General features: G+C 42.6%; 1 protein-coding gene across 1 annotated transcript in view; it reads left to right on the top strand.

Moving 5' to 3' along the window:
* LOC116506592 (PH and SEC7 domain-containing protein 3-like) overlaps positions 1 to 18,689 on the top strand; it is a 213,896-nt gene extending 195,207 nt beyond the window's left edge. Inside the window, exon 16 of the mRNA XM_032214413.1 lies at positions 9,511 to 18,689. Coding sequence (XP_032070304.1) covers positions 9,511 to 9,726 — 216 coding nt within the window. The 3' untranslated portion in view covers positions 9,727 to 18,689. The remainder of the gene's footprint in view (positions 1 to 9,510) is intronic.
* The last annotated feature ends 1,446 nt before the right edge of the window (positions 18,690 to 20,135 follow it).

The raw sequence follows: 20,135 nt of genomic DNA, 5'->3' as shown, positions 1-20,135 counted from the left end.
GGATCTATTACTGATCTTCTAAGTCTTGTTTCCAAAGATTCTCACTAAAAAATTGTTATATTATAAATTTGGAATAGAGGTAGAAAAACTCCAAGGCTGAAGAATAGTTGCTATACAACAATCAGCATTCCTCGCACCATTTCCTCTATGTTCAGTTCTCTAGCCTATTCATTATCTGATGAAGCATAATCAGTTCAAAATGCTATCAGCATTCATCTCGCTAGTTTGGTATTGCTGAGTGACATACTTATATAATTATTTGTCCTTTCACCATTGCTGGAAGTATAAATCCTAAGCACTTTGACTATTTCATTTAAATGTCAAATTGATTTAAAAAAATATCTGTCTCTTCCAAAGCTCATCTACAACCATTTTCTGTTGTGTTCTTTTTAAGAGGCCTTGAAATCTTCTTTCATTTGTATAGCAATGCTTGGCTGAGTCATGTTTTGAAATAATAGAAAGCCCTTTTTGTACTTGGTTGGAGAACACAATTTTGACAACAGATTTTCCTTTAAAAAATGTATGGGATTTGGTAGAACTTCACTAACATTTTTCACAATTCATTGGGAAGGGTCAGAACGCATGCCATTAAATAAACAATCCTGGAAATTCTAGAAACTGCATTTTGCACCTCTTAAAACCCTTTTTCTGAATTCTGATTACTAGTCAGTAGTGAAATTCATTTTTTTTACTACCGGTTCTCTAGGTGTGGCTTGGTGGGCATGGCAGGAAAAGGATACTGCAAAATCTCCATTCCCACCTCACTCCTGGGAAGGATACTGCAAAATCCCCATTTTCCTGGCCGCTGCTCTGGAGAGTCCAAGCATGGGTTAAATACAGCCAATCTGCCCAGGACTGAATTGAAACTTTAAGCCACGCCTTTGGTGCTGACTAATCCCCAGATTTTTTTCAATTCAGCTAGCCCAGTGGACGTGCTTCCAGTTTCTCTTCATTTCTAAGCGGTATATAAGTCTAACTGCTATTGCTATTGCTATTGCTTAGACTCTCTATTTTTCTACTTTACTACAAAATTTATCTTCTTCCTGATTATTGGAGCAGGCTTGGTGAGTTTTCCTTTTACCCTAATTCCCTGGTTCTCACCAATTTCAGCCTCTCCGGTGTCCTGGCTTTGCTCGGGTGCCATGAGGTTGCAGGCTGCTGTTGGGGAAGGTGCTTGGGTCAGAGTGCCGATGCCAGCGTGATCCCAGGGACCATAACCCCGCTGGAACATCCGTTGCTGCTGACCGTGCTTCTGAGTGAGCCGGCTGTTGGTGCGGAGCCTCAGAGTTCTCTGGTGTATGTGGGTGGCCATTTTGAGAGGGTCGCACATGGCAGTGGCCATTTTGAGAGGGACAAAGTTCCAGCCGCTATTTTGTTGACCTACTTTTACCGCAAGAAACAGCTACAGCGGCCTGATTGTCTGTCTCTTGCAAGTCGCCGCTAGAAGCCTTCCTGTCCGGAATTCCGGCAGGTTTGCCAACTCACAGCTCCACTATTATGGTAGAGGGCGGCAGTGGAGGTTTGTGGCCCACATGGTCGCACCCCACATTAATTGACCTGCATGGGTACTGGGAGCTTGGAGCTTGCACCATTCTCCTTCGCCAACCAAAGGACTGTTGAGCTTTGCTTGCCCTTGTCTTCAGTGTCTCTGCACCAGAGCACTAAGGCCAGTTTCATCTGAGGTGGTGTGGGGGAAAATTACCTTCCAGGCCTTACATCCCCACATTCAATCATGGCAGTTGGGGCCCCTGAGAAGCAGCAGCTTGGTCCCTCCACCAGCAGGGCCTGTACCAGACAGGCTGGCAAGGCAGTCAGGGAGGTCATCAGAGCAAGCAAGCCTTACTCTAGGCAGGGGACTAAGCAATGTTCAGGCCTAGACAGAGATGCCATCAGACACCAAAAGGCTTTAGAAAAGCAGTTTTCTAGGGCTCAACTACAGGCCCAGCCTTCTGGGCCTGTTTCCCCTGGGGATCACTTGTACAGGGTTCAGCCTGGTCAGGATCCTCCAATGTTGGAGAGTGAGGATGAGGGCCAGGAATTCTCCTCTGCAGAATCCATTGCAATGGCAGGCTCCCCTCGGCCTTCTATGGCCGATCGAGCAGACCTGTTTGCATGTCCTTCTGATCCTGAGCCAGGGCCATTTCCCAAGGGGTAGAGGCTGGCATGTTGCAATGGGCCAAATCCTGCCCACTCCCGACCCTGGGGCCTTCACAAGATATTTCTCAGGCCAAGCCCCTTCAGTCATTGCACTCATCCTTGGCCAGTGAGGACTCTGACTGGGAGGAGGACCCTGGTCCTGGGCTAGAACCAGAATTCTCTGGGGATGAGGCTGCTGTTCCCGACAAGCCGGCCTTTTCTGGCTTGTTCAAGTATGCTCATTTCAAGACTATTTTGAACAAGGCTAAAGCCTCGATCTGCTTGGATACTAACACCCCAGCTCCGGCTGCTCCTGCACCGGAGGATCTCAGTGAGGGATTCTTTGACGAGCCAGAACCTACTCAGGAAATTGTGCCAGTTCCAAAATTGTTCCTTAACGTAGAGCAAAAGAAGTGGGTGCAGCCAGGCACCCTTGCTACCCCCAGTGTAATGACAAGAAATTGTACATGGTTGATCCAAGTCTAGAAGACTTACTGAAATTGCCTCCCGTGGACGCGTCTGTGGCGGCACTCACTTCCAACCCAGTGCTGCCCCCCTGAACTATTAGAAGGACTCAAAGCGGTGGACAAAAGGGCTGAGAACTCCTGCCACAAGACTGCCACAATGGCCGCCGCCTTGGGTCATTTAAAACTTCCACTTCTGCGTCCTTTCTGTCCAGGGCGGCGCTATTCTGGCTGAGACAACTCCTAGTCAAGTTCCCGGCTGGGGATACCAAATTAAGGCAGGATGTTAACAAAATTATCGCAGCGACAGAGTACACTACTGATGCCACCTGAATGCTGCTAAGTTTGCCTCCAGATCCCTGGCCTCTAATGTCACCACCAGGCGCCTCTTATGGCTCAGGCTTTGGAACACGGATATGCACTCCAAGTGGAAGCTCGCTTCAGCTCCCTTTAAGGGTGGCAAGATTTTTTTGGGAGGCCCTAGATCCTGTCCTGGTGGAAAACAAGGACAAAAAGAAGGTCATGCCTTTGGTCAACAAAAAGTCTGACTGCAAGGGTTTCCAGATTTATAGGAGGCAGCCCTTTCGGAACTCGGAGCAGCCATCTACCTCCAGTTCCTTCCAACGCCCCTATGTTCAAGGCACGGATAGGTTCCAGGACCGTCAGGCCTTTCGTGACAGAAACAGTCAACAGTCCTTCTCTAAACGTCCCTATCGCAGAGGGTCCAGCTCCAGACCCTTCAGACATTATAAGTGACCATCAATAGGAGGGCGTCTCCAGTTGTTCCATGCCCAATGGGAGTGGATCACGTTGGAGCAGTGGGTCCTTCAGACAATACGCATAGGTCTAACATTAGAGTTCATTTCCTCCCCTCCCCGACACTTTGTTTGGTGCCCAACCCCCTCCTGTCCAGTCAAGAGGGCTCTCATGGAACAGGAGATCCTTCACCTCAGAGACATAAACGCATAGAACTGGTTCCACCAGGTCAGGAAAGGACAGGGTTTTATTCAATACTCTTCCTTGCCCCAAAGAACTCCGGGGAGTGGAAGGGGGTCCTCAATCTAAAAAAGCTAAGCCATCACATAGCATACCAGAGGTTCAAGAAGCAGTCCCTTCAGTCAATTCTGGATTGCATCAGGCCGGGAGATCTCTTAACATCCATAGATCTCAAGGAGGACTACCTCAACATCCCTATTTGCAAAGCTCACTGCAGATTCCTGAGATTCTTTTATGCAGGCTGCCACTACCAGTACAGGGCTCTGCCGTTCAGCCTGTCCTCAGCACCTCGGATATTTACAAAGATCCTAGCTGCAGTGGCGGCCTTCCTGAGATCTTGCCCAGTGCGCCTGCATTGTTACCTAGACGATGTCCTCATTCAGTCATCGTCACGGCAACAAGTGGTGCAATACCTACATCACACACCTCCAACATCACAGGTTCTCCATCAACAAGGAAAAGAGTCATCTGCATCCAACCACCAGGCTGCAGCACCTGGGTGCCATCATCAACACCACCAGTTGTCAGGTCTCCCTGTCTCCAAGCATCAGAAGCCAGGTGTTGCAGTTACTGCAGTCATCACAGGCATCGATCGTGCAGCTATCACAACTCCTCGGCAAGATGATTTCATGCCTGTCAATAGTACCTTGGGCACCCCTTTATTTTCGCCACCTACAATGGCTCCTCCTGCCCTACCACAGGGCCAACATGAGCAGCTCTCAACAGCTGGTTTGGGTCTCACCAAAGGTATGTCAGTCTCTCCAGTGGTGGCTGTCCCCCGCTCTGGAAAAGGGCACCCTCTTCAAAGAGCCAGATTGTCTTACCATCACAACGGACGGCAGTCTATTCGGCTGGGGCGCTCATCTCCACAACCAGATTGCACAAGGCAGATGGTCAATGCCTGAAATGTCCCACAGCATCAACTGGTTAGAATTGAGAGCGGTGCGGCTTGCACTCATTCACTTCCAAGACGACATCAAGGGACATCACATGAGAATCCTAACGGACAATGTTGCCACAGGCACACATAAACCACCACAGGGGCACTCGCTCCAGGTCCCTAATGGAGGAGACAGAGCGCCTGGGAAGGTGAGTGAAAAGATACCTGTGCTCGATCCAAGCGGAGCACATCTCTGGGGTCCACAACATCCAGGCGGATTTTTTGAGCAGGGCCACGATCAATCACTCGGAGTGGTGTCTGCACCTGGACTTGTTCCACCAATTGTCTCAGAGGTTCGGCCGTCCCCTAGTTGACCTGTTCGGACCCCCAGAGAACACGCACCTCCACAGGTTCTTCTCTAGGTTCCACACCCCGTAAGCTGAGGGAGTCAACACTCTCCACTGTCCGTGGCCATCAGGACTGATGTACGCATTCCCCCCGTTGCCTCTTCTTCTCAGGGTGATTTGGAAAATCCTGTTGGAGGAGGTGGAAATTCTACTCATGGCTCCCTACTGGCCCAGAAGGACCTGGTTCGCCGACCTGGCAAGTCTCTCCGTCAACTCACCTTGGCGGATTCCCCAGCACGAGGTCTCTCTCAGCCAGGGGGCGCTTCAACATCTAGAGCCCCAGTGGTTACAATTAGCCGTCTGGCACTTGAGAGGGACCTCCTAAGTAGGAGTAGCCTTTCCACCAAGGTCATTCACACCGTTCAGGTGTCCAGATGGCCTTCTACAACCAGAATATATGACACCACATGGAAGTTTAATGTTGTACGCCGCCCTGAGTCCTTGGGAGAAGGGTGGCATATAAATCTAATAAACCAAACCAAACCAAGTCCTTCGACAGCTGGTGCAGAGAGCACAACGCTGAGGCAACTGCGGCTACAATTTCCCAGATGTTAGACTTTTTGCAAGATGGACTCGACCAAGACCCAGCTATTTTTAAAAACTACCGTCCAATCTCCAACCTCCCTTTCTTAGGGAAGGTTGTTGAGAAGGTGGTGGCCCTCCAACTCTGACGGACCTTGGATGAAGCAGATTATCTAGACCCTTTTCAGTCTGGTTTCAGGCCTGGCTACTCCACCGAAACTGCTTTGGTCGCACTGACCGATGATCTCTGGCAGGCCAGGGACAGAGGGCATTCCTCTGTCCTTGTACTCCTTGACCTCTCAGTGGCCTTCGATACCATCGACCATGGTATCCTTCTGCAACGGCTGGAAGAGGTGGGAGTGGGAGGCACCGTTTTACGGTGGTTCTCCTCTTACCTCTCCGACAGGTCGCAGTCGGTGTTGGTCGGAGGACAGAGGTCGACTCCTAGGCCCCTCAATTATGGGGTGCCCCAGGGGTTGGCCCTGTCCCCCCTCCTATTTTATCATCTACATGAAGCCACTGGGCGAGATCATCCGTCAGCACGGGATTAAATACCACCAGTATGCGGACGATACTCAGTTGTATCTGTCCGCCCCGTGCCAACTCAGTGAAGCGGTTGACGTGATGTGTCAGTGCCTGGAGGCTGTTAGGGTCTGGATGGATGTGAACAAGCTTGCACTCAATCCTGACAAGACCGAATGGCTGTGGATGTTGCCTCCTAAGGACAGTCCATCCAGTCCATCCTTAACCCTGGGGGGAGAAAAATTGCCCCCCTCAGAGAGTTCTCCTGGACCCGCAGCTGACTTTGGAACACCACCTGTCGGCTGTGACCAGGGGGGCCTTTTCCTAGGTTCGCCTGGTGTACCAGTTGCAGCCCTATTTGGACTGGGAGGCACTTCAGACAGTCACTCATGCCCTCGTCATCTCAAGACTGGACTACTGTAATGCGCTCTACTTGGGTCTGCCCCTGAAAAGTGTTTGGAGACTGCAATTAGTCCAGAATGCAGTTGCGCAAGCGATACTGGGTGTGCCAAGGTACACCCATATCACACCTATCCTCCGCGAGCTGCATTGGCTGCCCATTGGTCTCTGAGCACGATTCATGGTGCTGGTTATCACTTTAAAGCCCTACATGGCCTAGCACCTGGATACCTGTGAGACCGTCTTCTGCCACATACCACCCTTAGACCAATAAGATTGCACAGGATGGACCTTCTCCAGGTGCCTTCAGCGGGACAATGCCGGATGGCGACGCCTAGGAGTAGGGCTTTCTCTGTTGCCGCTCCGGCCCTATGGAATGAGCTGTCCCCAGAGATCCGGGCCCTGCCCACTCTCATGGCCTTTCGCAAAGCCATTAAAACCTGGCTTTTCCGGCAGGCCTGGGGCTGTTGACCCCTTGATTGAGGTCCAGCCCCCTTTCGATTGGGTGTTTGTTGTGTTCCTTTTTAATTTTGTTGTGTCCCATTGTTTTTAAAAATTCTTTTTAATTTTTTTCATTTCTGTAAGCTGCCCAAAGTCCCTCAGGATTGGGCGGCATAGAAATTCAATAAATGAAATGAAATGAAATGTAAATGAAGGCCTGGTCCCTAACACTCTCAGATGACAGGTGGCGGCCTTGCCCACAATTTTGACAGTAGACGAGCACTCCTCCCTTGATCATCATCCCATTGTCCGTAGTTTTCTACGGGGTGCAACCAACCTGAGGCCTCTGGTCGTTCACAGGTACCCCTCATGGGATCTCAAGGTGGTGTCACGGGCTCTCATTGGCCCGCCCTTTGAACCTCTCCAATCGTCCAGCCTCAAACATCTGACATTTAAGACAGCCTTTTTAATTGCCATCACGTCTGCACAGCGAATTTCTGAATTGGCAGCACTGTCAATTCTCGAGGACTTATGTTTGATACAACCTGACAGAGTAATCCTCCATTTGGACCCGGCATTTATACCCAAGATCAACTCTTGGTTTCACGGGGCCCACAAGGTCATACTTCCAGATTTTTGTCCGCACCCCAAACATCCCAAAGAGAAAAAGTGGCATATGTTCAATGTTCGTAGAGTGCTAAGTAAGTACATCAAACGTACGGATGCCTTCCGTTGGTCTGAATCACTTTTTGTCTCATTTCAACCTGCATCCCAGGATCACAAAATTTCTTCTCAGACTATTGGATGTTGGCTGCGGGCTTGTATTTGCTCAGCCCACGTTCTTCAATCTATTCCGGTGCCACGCCTTATCACTGCACATTCTACCTGAAGCGCCCCACCACGGCGGCCTGGGCTATCCAGGCACCGATAGAGGAGATTTGCAAAGCTGCCATGTGGAATTCTTTGTCTCGCTTTGTTCGAAATTACAGACTGGACAAATTTGCTTCTGCGGAGGAGGCATTTGGGAGACGAGTTCTCCAGGGCATTCATACCAGCGAAGAGACCTACTTTCCACCCCAGTGGCATTTAGCTTGGGTATTTCCCATGCTTGGACTCTTCAGAGCAGCACCCAGGAAAATGACCATTGGCTTACCTGAAGGGTCCTTTTCTGGGCGCTGCGAAGAAGACTCCAACCCCACCCTGGGGTCTGCTCCGCCATTTGTCATATAATTTCTTCTGGACTTGTGGATATTTTTTATGATCTTCATTGACTTGGTGCCTGAACTTCTCAGTGCACATTGTCCACGCCTTCATTGAAGAAAATCTGAGGATTAGTCAGCACCAGAGGCGTGGCTTAAAGTTTCAATTCAGTCCTGGGCAGATTGGCTGCATTTAACCCATGCTTGGACTCTCCGTTGCAGCGCCCAGAAAAGGACCCTTCAGGTAAGCCAATGGTCATTCCCTCTCCACTCATGGGGGAATGATATTGCAAAATCTCCATTCCCACCCCACTCTGTGGCCAGTCAGAAGTGGTATTTGCTGGTTCTTCGAACTACTCAAAATATCTGCTACTGGTTCTCCAGAACCTGTCAGAACCTGCTGAATTTCACCCCTGCCACTAGTATATTTGAGTTAATCACAGCACCACTGAGTGATGTTGCAGATGAAACTGCCTCATACAGAGAAGTTGTGATTTTCTAGAGAGTGAACAAATTCAGCAGTTGGCATTTTCAAAAATATGTTAAATCTTCCTTTACACTTTGTATTTGATGCCTGGTGGGCTCAGAAATTTGTGGCAGTAAAGTGAAACATTAAAATGCAGCGGTCTGCCTAGCTGAAGACCAGCAACAGTATGTTTTATAAATAATTAGAAAATCCATACCATACTGGAACACATGGCATAGAGAAAAACATAAGTTCAATTCTATAATCATCATTTTGACATCATAGTATCGAACTATTATATTCATAATCATGGAAAGATGAGAAGCTGTTAGGCACCACAATTAAAGTCCTGAATTTTATATGTAAATGTATATCCATTTGCCATTGCTGAATTTTCTACTTTACATATTGATCAGCTGGGCATAAAATGAGAGTTATTCTATTGTTTTAAGAAAGCATGCTTTCCCCCCAAATCAAGGTGGGATAAAGGGGGAAGTGTAGGAAAGGACAAGGTGAGGTAACAATAAGCATCCTCCTTAACCGTCTTTAGTTTGCCTAAGTCTTGTGGGTAGACTGAAGACAGCAATAGCACTTAGACTTATATACCGCTTTACAATGCTTTACAGCCCTTTCTAAGCAGTTTACAGAGTCAGCATATTGCCCGCAACAATCTAGGTCCTCATTTTACTGACCTCGAAGGAGATAAGGCTGAGTCAACCCTGAACCGGTGACAATTGAACTGCCAAATTGAAGTCAGCACAGCTGAATTAACCTGCAATTCTGCATTCTAACCACTTCACCACAGTCTGCACACTCTGAAATCCACTACTTTGGACAAGATTCTTTGCATGTCCTTTCAAAATACAACATTCAAAAGTTCAAATGCTTCTCCTGAGAAAGAGAACCAAACACATGTCCTTCAGTTTTCAGTTTACAAGACATTTCAGTGTTACTCCTGGGTGCCTTTGTCACCCACTAGCTAATATTGCTCTGCTGGTTTTACTTGCCATGACTGATATCCACACAGATTGTAGAAGTGACAAGGTAGACTGAATCTTTTCTTTCTTTCTTTTTCCAGAAAACCCGTTATGAAATCTATGTGTCTCTTCTCAAAGATGGAGCAGGAAAGGAGTTGCTGAGTAGCAGTGAGATTGATGGTCCTGGACTGAAGAAATGCCACTCCAGCCCTTCATTAAATCAAGAGTCTCCTGTTAGTGCCAAGGTGAAGCGTAATGTCTCTGAGAGGAAGGACTATCGACCAGAAACTCCCAGCATCAAGCAGAAGGTTACTTAAGAAAACTAAGGCAGGCTGGAGGATCACACGCTGCTCTCTCTTTGATAACCTGTCCTTTGCGAAACAAACAAAAATTAACACATCTGCCTGAATGGGTGTTAGTGACATTTTTCAGTTGTAAATTTTGTTGTTTCTGTACAGGTTGTTGGAAATGTTTTGGCTTCTAACTTGCATTTGCCTAGTTAAGTTATCATAGAGCAATTGATCCAGTCCTCCTTTTTTTAAAAAAAAGAAAAGAAGTGTGGGGTGGGGGGGGAGAATTGGAATGGGTCAGAGAGAGATTTCACGGTATATTTATCTCTCTTGTCATATGTTGGTCTTCTTTTGTTGGCTTGTAATTTTCATCTGAACTGCTGCTGCTGTTCAGCCGTGGGGGAATGACGAGGCAAATGGAGGCTGATCAACTTGTTAAGCCTTGTCAGCGGATAAGCTAAGATGTAAAAGAGACTGGGTAAAAAAACGTTTGAGTGTTGCCAAGCTCGGTAACAACGCATTGTGGAAGATATGCCAGTAACTAGATTATTGAGTGATCAGTTATTATGATCTCTGAGTCCAAACGTTTGGATATAGAAACAGATGAAGACCTTCGGTGAATAGAAATGATTTCAACTGATACAGGTCTTATTTTTTCATGTTCCTGGGTAGAAACTTTCTACCATAACCTTCTCTTGTTTTATCTGCACATAGTGTTACCCTAATGATTCTCAACAGCAAATAATCATATATTCATTGTACTAATAACAATAGCGTGTAATGTTTTTGTTCAATTGGCATTATGATCCTCCTTCAGATGTTTAAGTATTTTCAGGCACTTTATAAACTAGTTGATCAAAATCTGGTATCATTCCAGTCCCCATTTGCTAACCAATAGGTCCCCTATGCTATAGAATTGCTTGACAGAGATGTCTGTCTATCCCCATATCCATACTGTACTTCCTGATTTTTGGCCCAAGAACTCTCTCTCATTATTATAGTTCCTAGAGTGGTCTCATTTCTGTTGCAGAGAAGGGCATTACATCTGACTCTTTGTTGGCAATGAAAAATATCCTGCAATGCAAACCAAAGAGAAAAGAAATAACAAGAACAATGGAGGTTTAAGTTATAATCAGGAGCCTTGGAAAAAAAAACTTTCTGGGGAATAAAAAGTTTTGAAAATTGTTGAAGGGCACCTCATTAAACCCAGAAATGGCAGCTTGCAGATAAGAACACATGTTCTGGGGGTGGGGGGGCATTTTCTAGGTGGGGTTTGTACATTTCTTTTTTTGAAGAGGATAAATTGTGTAAAAAAAAGTCCCATCCCCTAGATTCTGTCAGGCCGGGAGATAAGAAAACGACAGGGTGACACATGTGAAAGCACTGAATTAGGCTCCTAAATTTAGAATACTAAATAAAAGCTGTCAGTAGTCAGGACATTCTTTATAAGTGCAATTAAGGTATTGTTCTATTTCAGTACTGCTAACTTGCAGCTGTTTAGATGCCACAAATATTACAGTTCCCACCATCAATCACTATCAGGGCTACATAAGTTACATATCAGAAGTTCATTAAGATAGGACTCTTACCACCTGTACCTTCATAAGAAAATTTCCTTCGTTTTACAATCATGAGTTATCGCTGTACGTCATGAATACTAAATCGGTATTTGGGGTACTGGATAAGTTGCTACTGCCTGCCGAATTAGAAAAATTCACAAAGAGTGGCATATGGTTTCAACAAGAGTTCAAAAAAGCCAGCAAACCGCCAGCCTTGTTGAAATGAAAAGAGGTGGCACCAAAATGATTTGCATCTTTTAAAAAAGTGGGAGGGGGAGGTGTTAGTTCAATGTATGCTTTGTACTAATGGAGTACAGGAGAAAAAAATGAAGAGGCTGTAAAAAAATATTTGGGAAGAAGACCTTGGTAAGACTGGAGAGAAATACACATGAGAAATGTTAAACTCATCCCTTGAAACAGAGAAATCACTTTTTTTCTCTCTACACATGAGTGAGACAGTGATACTATATTAAGGTTGTATATGGCATTTCCATAACAAAAGTAGACTAAACTGATTATTCAAGAGCCTTCCATGTTGTTTGACTCTTAGCCTCCATGTCTATTTGTTGAGTGTTACTGATGATGTTTGCAAAATCTAGGATAGCAGGGTTTTTAGATTTCCATTTTGGAATGACTGCAGCATGGTAGGAATTATCAGGTGTGTGTGATGTCCTCCTTCCATTAAAATACCGAATTTGTGGCTGGGTTCACCCGTTGCGCTAAGCTGTACTTTGTTTTAACCAGACTTCGTTGTACAGACCACAATCGCTAGATTCGCCAGTATACTGAGCCAAAGTCAAATGAAATGCACCCTTGGCATAAAGCAATGTGTGAACCCATTTACATAGTGACTCACTCAATATTTGTTCATATAAAGACACACTTTGGAAAAATGATCAATGGGGAAACGGTGGCTGCTCTTCCTTTTTCTTGCAGAACAAAAAGCTTTGTAAGATTTTGGAGCAACCCATGTGGCAGCCAGGCAACAGACTATATATACTCCATTCATCTAGTAGAGTCAGTGCCAATGAGTTACATGGACTTGCTGATGAGTTTGGTCAAGCTTGCATACAAAGATTGGAAAGGGTATTATTTCCCCCACCCCTTCAACTCCTGGAGGAAAAGCAGGATATAAAGCTAACAAATAAATACAGAAAAGCATTCCCTTCCCACCATTAGAATACTTGGTACTTTTCCATTTGTGTGAAACTATGGGTTGCTTCATTGTCTGGATTTGGTCCAGAGATTACTCAGTCGGTTGGAAAGTAGGGAGCATGATTTAGGATAAGAGCCCCGGAAGTATAGAAAGAAGAAACCGCCACCTAGCTGGATCTCTGTGCTCAAAGGAAGAGAGACTGCAATTTTCTCCATAATGCACATAATGAGATGTCAAAATTAACTGTCTGTGTCATATTTCCATTTTCACTTTCCCTGTCCTCCTTTCACTTTCTAAGAATCAAACTCTAGTCAAGCCTGTTAGGTTTAATATTAAAAGTACAGCTCTTGAAAGAGGTTTGATAACAGTTGGAAGCTTTCTGGTGTTTTTTTCCCCCCTGGATTCTTTTGTGATGCTTCCAGAAGGTTGAAACAAACCCCAACATGGCTATTCAAGTCGCACAATTAAAAGCTGTAATGGGCTTTATATGCACTCTTGTTCTCCATGTGCACCCTGATGACTGTTGCCTTGGGGAAACAGGAGTGCAGCCAATAATTGAAACGTTGCAATTCATGAATGTATTTGTGTCTATTTCTTTTCAGAAGCAGAGGGGAATTCAAATTATTTATTATTTCCAAGGTGCCTATGGTGGTGGCGGGCAGAGGGTGTGTTGTAAATTACTGTGACTGCAGTCAGCTCCCCTGCTGCATCCCTGAAATAAGGGGTCAAGCAGGCTTTGGCTTCATTACAACCTTAATAGGTAGCTCCATAGTTTTTCTCAGAGGAATAAGTCTGCTTTTACTTCACATTTACTTATATAGCAGAGCATCAGAGATCACACTACCTGGGGTAAACATGAAGCTGCATTTTTATTGAAGTGTTGACTGCAGCCATTGATGCTTAAGCTTCTCCTATATAACCATGTTATTAATCAGCTTTTATATATAAGGGTTTCTTTTTTCTGCTCACTTGAAAATTAAGGTTAGTTACACTTACCTTGCATGGGAGATATGGGTGCATTGCTGATGTGGATGTGCACATCTACAGGTAGACAAGAGCATGCATCAAAATAGTTGCCTATGCTTTTGTGTAACATGTATATTGATAGGTACTATTACACTTAGGTTTTTTGCTATTAAAAGGTTTTGGCTTGGGACTAGGTACTTACACTAACTTTGTACTATATTTCTGTTTTGCTGTTTGCAAGCATTGTTTTCTGTAAGAATTGGCACATTGGCATTTAAATTGTGTGTATAATCCTTATAGTCGTGCCATGGTTGTCAGGGTCCATGGCAAGAAGCTTCTATAGAAGTACGTATATTCACTGGTCTCTGGTTATATTTTTATATGTCAAAGGTTTTCCTAATGTTGCTTCACGTTTCTGTTGAAGCTTGTGGCAAAAGAGCCAAATCTCCTACAACCTTATAGCTTTTTTTTCTTTTTAACATCCCTAGGGATGACTTTTTCAGTCCCAGGGGTTTTGAAACTTGGGTGGGTAAGTATGAATAATTGTACATGATCTAAAAATTGCTCGTGAAATCTTGCAGCTCATATCAGCAATTACAACACCCACAGGAATAGGCTTGCAGGCTAAATCCCTTGATATTTAAACTATTGCTGTGTCTGGAAGCAGCAAGAACAGCTTTCCAGAACAACGTTGCCCCCCTCGGTCTCCCATTGTGCCCTTGCCAGTTGTACAATGTCTTTATTTCTAAGTCTTGCTCTTCAGTTTTGACCACCAATTCTGTTGTCACTCCAACAACTGCATTCCATAAGACAGTGCAGCACTGTGGCCTCTAGAACCAACAGACATAGATTTCCTTTCCTGGTTACAAACCTCCGAGCTGAACTCTTCAGTCATTGATAACCAGTCTATACAGTTATTATTGCAACTTTTTAAAGTCCTTGGACAGGTGCATCACTAAATTACATTTGGCCAGGCTGAGATTTTCAAAATGGTACTATATATTGCACCGAGTCGAATGCATTTTGAAGGAAAAAAACAAGTAAGTTCTTATTTTAACAGATCGCCCCCAATTGGTTGCAATTGCCTGTCATTTTTCCTATACAGCGGTATCTTGCCATGTTTATTATTTGGGACCTTTTTTGAGCCAGATTAGACGTTCTTTTCAAGGGGAATCTCTGGATGGTACATTAATTCCATTTAATTTTCAGCTGTACAATATGTTCCCTGTTCTATTATCTGCAAAGCTGCAATGCATTCACACTCTGTAACAGATTGAGAAGTCTGAAAAATCAGCACTTTAGTTTAAATTCTGTTTAAAAGTTTGCTTTATCTCAGCATATTCAAACTTTTAAAGTATAACTTCTAATAGCACTGTACTGGAATTTCAAGAAATTAACAGATACAGTGGCAAATTTTAACTGTGTTCTGAATCTTTGTGTTTGGAATTAAGCCTCATCTTTCAGTCTTAGGTCTCCATCTGCATATATTATATGTCCAAAGTGTTGGGAGGATTGCTAGAAAAATATTTTAAATATTTTGACCGTTCTGGGTATGTTTGACCATTAAGAATTGTTAGAGTTTGAATTCTGCTTTTCATTTTGAGTTTGCATTAAGGTGAACAGAATAAAATTATCTGTATGCAATGAGAAAGATGATTTGGAGAGGGGAAATCTTTTGGAGATATCACCTAGAAAATTAGGCTAAGACTATGACACAAACAGTTAATTTTTAATTTTTCCCAATTGAAAAAAAATAATTTTGACATTGGCTACTGACTTTTCAAAATTATAGATGTGTATTTTTTTAGAAGCAAGATAGAGATCCTGCTGCTTATATCTATTAACCTATAATGGGAGAATTTGAATGATGTGGCAACATTGAAATTAAAATTCATCTTGCACTAGTAATACATATCATCTATTTTAAGCAAATTTCTGTTATGTGCTATGCAGTTGTTGTGATTGAAAATATTACAGTTTTGGCTGAGCTGATCGGAATTTCTGGAAATTGTATTTATAAGCTTTAGGAAGTTTGAACTGTTAATTTATTAGAGACTATTGTTTTTCCTTATTACCAATATTTAACATTAAGTATGTGACTTATCATGGGCAATCATGGTTTCTGAAATCAAAAAATTGTTGGTTCCCCAATAGGCTCTTCCTAGGAAATTCGGAAAAGGCTTGTGTGGAGATTGGTCTGCTATTCAACTACGCAGTTTTGAAAGATTGGATCAAGTCTACCATGTAGACTACCTAGAGCTGAGTGATAAGCCATATGTCTTGCATGGAAAGTGGATTATATTCAGTTCTCAGTATCTTCCAGCTAAAAGGTTTTCAAGATTACAAAGCTTGGAATGAAAAGAATTCCTTGAAATCTGAGGGAGCACATTTGGAAAACATATTGTGACCATGTGAGGGAATTTTCTAGTTCAGACCTTGGCAGAGATTTACAACATTAATTCACTGAGCCCAAACTATTTCTGAATCCATTGAAAACCTCTTGCTCATCTCTGGCTTGTATTGATACAGCAATGCAACATTTTCTTTAAATAGCAATTCCTGTTATCTCCAAACCAGCAAGACACTCACACACATTGGCTGGAGATGATAGGAATGGCAATCCCAGAAACCTGAACAAGGCCAGATCAAAAATTGGGATCAGTTGTGAAGCCTCATCTAAAATTAAATTAGAAGTGAAACTCAACAAGTATATTTGAATGTAATTAGCATATATGTGTGTTTTAACAGATTATTTGTTATTACTGCAGAGGTATAATGTGGATAAAAACAATTTGTTTCAATCTTAGCAAAGATGGAACTCATATTTGATTGTTTTCTGATGAGGAGACACAGAAGAGATAATGTGGCTTCTTCCACTGGTTCCAGATGAGCTGGCCTCAGTAATAGTTGTGGCTTACATTTAAAGTTTTGCTGTGCTTAGCTTATCTTTCTGTCTTGAAGTGACTGAAAATATAGTCGCCATCTTTGTTCAGCAGAATTCTGCATCATCTTTTCCACTCCATGTCTTCTGCAGAATTTTAGAATCTTGCATATTTGTTTTCTATCATTTGTATCATTTGAAGAAGTATCATGGCTGACATTTGCAGCAGCTCTGCGGCTCAGTTTGTACCTGTCATTTTTAACAAATTAGATTTGCTTCTAGGTAGTCTCTCTGCACCATTCTTCTATGATTATATACATAATCACCTGTGGTACAGTTCTGTGTAAAATCCGATTGTGTACAGTATATGTATATGTATATGTATATGTATATGTATATGTATATGTATATGTATATGTATATGTATATGTATATGTATATAATATTATATATGATATCGTTCTTCTTAAGAGCTTAAAGAAGCTTTACTTGGTAACAAACCAGCAGAAGTAGAACATGCTAGCAGAGATAGAACATATAAATCTATCAGATCAATGTAGGAGTGCTCTAGTTTACCCCATTTCCCTGAAAGTGTAAAAGAGAATTAGCAGGGCATGTGTGCTGTATTTTTGCTTCTTTACATCTGTAGCACTTTATTTTTTTGCTGGAATTAAAGAACAGGTCTGTACTAGGCCAGATGCAGATGCAAGTTGTTCTATTTCTTGAAAGTCCAAGTCTTTTGAAAGCTTCACTATAGAACAGAATCTCAGAAAAGGTATCTCATTTTATTTACCTCATATCGGCCTGGAAGATTGGTCAAGATTTTAAGTGCAAGGAAAATATCCTCTGTTTTTATAATGTTGATTTTTCTGAGACCTGTTCAATATAATTAAAATGGAAGAGATATCACTTCAATATTTCCCACATTGAGAGATGGTACATTGAAAAAAGGGAGAGGGGTTGCTTACCCCCAGTGGCTTTTTGATGCTCAAACAAGGAAAGTAAGGCATATCTTATAAAAGAAGCAATGAGATGGGTGGTCCTAAATCAGTGTTCTTCAAACTTGGCCTCTTTGCATCATGTGGTTAAAAAGCAACATATAGTATATTAAAAAAAGTTCATTGTGGCAAGGGTGAAGAAGGATTCTGGTCAGCCAGTTGATCCCCTGCCTGTGATTTGAATGACTGAGTTTCCATTCCTCTCACTGTTAGCAACAATTGGTATATACCATACTTGAAGCTGAAGCCTTTAACAATTTCACACGCAGTTACTGCCATCAAAATGATTTGTCCTTACTGCATTGGTACGAGTTTATATAATGTGATATTTCTGGGAAATAGAAGTTGAACAGAGACATAATTCAAGATAATTATTAGAGGGAGGTAACAAAATATTGGTTGAAATTCCTTGCTCAAAACATATCTTTAAATTCTTTCCATAAGTAATTGCCTCTCTATGTCCCTATGTAAAACCCAAGCAACAATTGCCCTCAGACTGTAGCTTATGCTTATTTTGATTCCCCCAAGTGGAGCCTTTAGCAAACCAAAACTCAAAAATAAATTAACCAAGTTTCCATCAGCTGACCTATAGGCTACTGTTCCCGTAAATATTGATATTCCATAACTATCCACTGGGCAGTTGAACTGTTGACCAGACTTTCTGAAATACAGAGCGGATTATGTTCTGCTGAGCAAAAGCCAGAAATGAGCATCTGGGGGGAAAAGGAAGGACCTTGCCTAAGAATCTTAATCACTCCCCATAGGAACATAAAGAGGCAAATCAAAATCTCCTTTCATCATACAATTAGCCAAAGGATCTAAAAACCTTTTCATACAGTACACTCCTGTTTTTGGACTACAGGAAAATACACAGTCCAGTCTGAAGGGCATCAGGTTGGGATAGGCTGCCCTGTCACTATCACAGAATTTCCCTTGAATACATTCTTCCCTTTTTTTCAGGTACTGCAAAGGCAATTTCACATTAAATGAAGGCACTTAGAGAGCTCCTTCACTATATGGAAGAAGGACTCTCACTTATGTGGATATTGTTTTTATATATCATTGAAATAATATTTTTGAGATTAAGTTTACATTTGTTTTTATTTTCTGATGTACATACAGTAAATACATTTTTCTGTTTTATCATTGCTAGAGTTAACCCTCTGCAGTCTGTGGACAATTTGCTAGAAAAGCTGTGAGATACTATACTCTCTTCTCATCCCCTTTTGTGTGTGTTCATATTCATAATAATTACTATCTTTCTTTTTAATAAGTTGGCATAATGTTGTTTTGGCACAACAAAGCCTAAAGTCTTCTCAATGGATTTTTATGTTTCTGACAATGAACAAACCAGTGAAGGACTTCACATATGTATATGATATATGTATATGTAAAAAAAATACAAAAGAAATAAACCAAATGCATTTCAACTGCTGAAACTGATTGTGCTTATTTGGAATCACAGCTTACAAAAATGGCAGCAAGTGTCTCGTGGTGTCACTTACTTTGATCATTCTCAGATGGAAAATCGTGTACAACAATAAAGCACAAACCCAGAGTTTAAATACAGCAAACAAAGCAATTATTCATTTATTTATTGCTATACATCTCTTCCCAATTTTTCTGTGTTCAATACCCCTGGGGGGTGTTCTCTGGAAGATAAGAAATATTTTATATTTTCCCATAGAGAATATCTGCTGGAATCTGGTTGAAAAAGCCATTTTAGTTTTCTTGATTTCCACAATGATAAATATATTTTACGGGCTCCACTTTATTCCAATCAATGTTAATCCTGTTTGGATTCTGGTTGCAAGATATTCAAGGCTACCAAGTGCTGTGGAAGTTTGCTTATGTCATAAAGACAACTGAAAGCAAGAACAACTGGACAAAGTACTACAGTTAATGGTGACAAAATGTTTACATATAGCAATAGCAATAGCAGTTAGACTTATATACCGCTTCATAGGGCTTTCAGCCCTCTCTAAACGGTTTACAGAGTCAGCATATTGCCCCCAACAACAATCCGGGTCCTCATTTTACCCACCTCGGAAGGATGGAAGGCTGAGTCAACCCTGAGCCGGTGAGATTTGAACAGCCGAACTGCAGAACTGCAGTCAGCTGAAGTAGCCTGCAGTGCTGCATTTAATCACTGCGCCACCTCGGCTCTACATATGTTTCTGTGACTGTTGAAAATCCCACACATATATTCATTCATTCATTCACGCATCAGTCTTGGCTATTGACTAATCAAGCATTTACTCATTAGATCTTAAAGCTCAGATGTTATACAACATAATACACACACACACACACACACTTTAATGGAGACTTTCTAATTTCCACCATAGCTGTTGTGGGAAAGTAACCAACGCTATAAAACAGTAGAGGCAGTTCTGTAAGGAGGACATACCAATGATGAAGTTACAGAAAATTAACCACGTACATTGGTTTAAGCACCCATACTACAGTAGTTTAGCATGGTGGGGAACAACAATAAATTATTTACAGAAAAATACTTTATGTACAGGGCACTGAAGTAATATGTACTGTATTGCCAATATGCTATGATTCCTACATTAAAAACATTTTTTAGAAAAGCTGATCCTATCAAAAATGTTTTTTTGGGGGTGTCGTGATGGAATATGATAGAGTTGAGTTGGTAACCCATTTCATAATTGAAGGGTTCCTGTAGAAAAGAATCACTCCTTTAAATCTACTAAACTGACTGGGAATCAGTTATGTACCTCTCATAAAGAGCAAGCAGGCTGGACGGGTAAAAGTATTCTATAATCCCCAAATCTTTAATCATTTAAATAAATCATGCCAGGAAGGGAACATTATGTTTAAAGCATTTTACAGTGTTCGTCCAAAAAGTC

The sequence above is a fragment of the Thamnophis elegans genome, chromosome 3 (genome assembly GCF_009769535.1).
Source record: "Thamnophis elegans isolate rThaEle1 chromosome 3, rThaEle1.pri, whole genome shotgun sequence".
NCBI lineage: Eukaryota > Metazoa > Chordata > Lepidosauria > Squamata > Colubridae > Thamnophis > Thamnophis elegans.
Note: the sequence above shows the minus strand (reverse complement) of the source record. Positions and strands in the feature narration are given on the sequence as shown.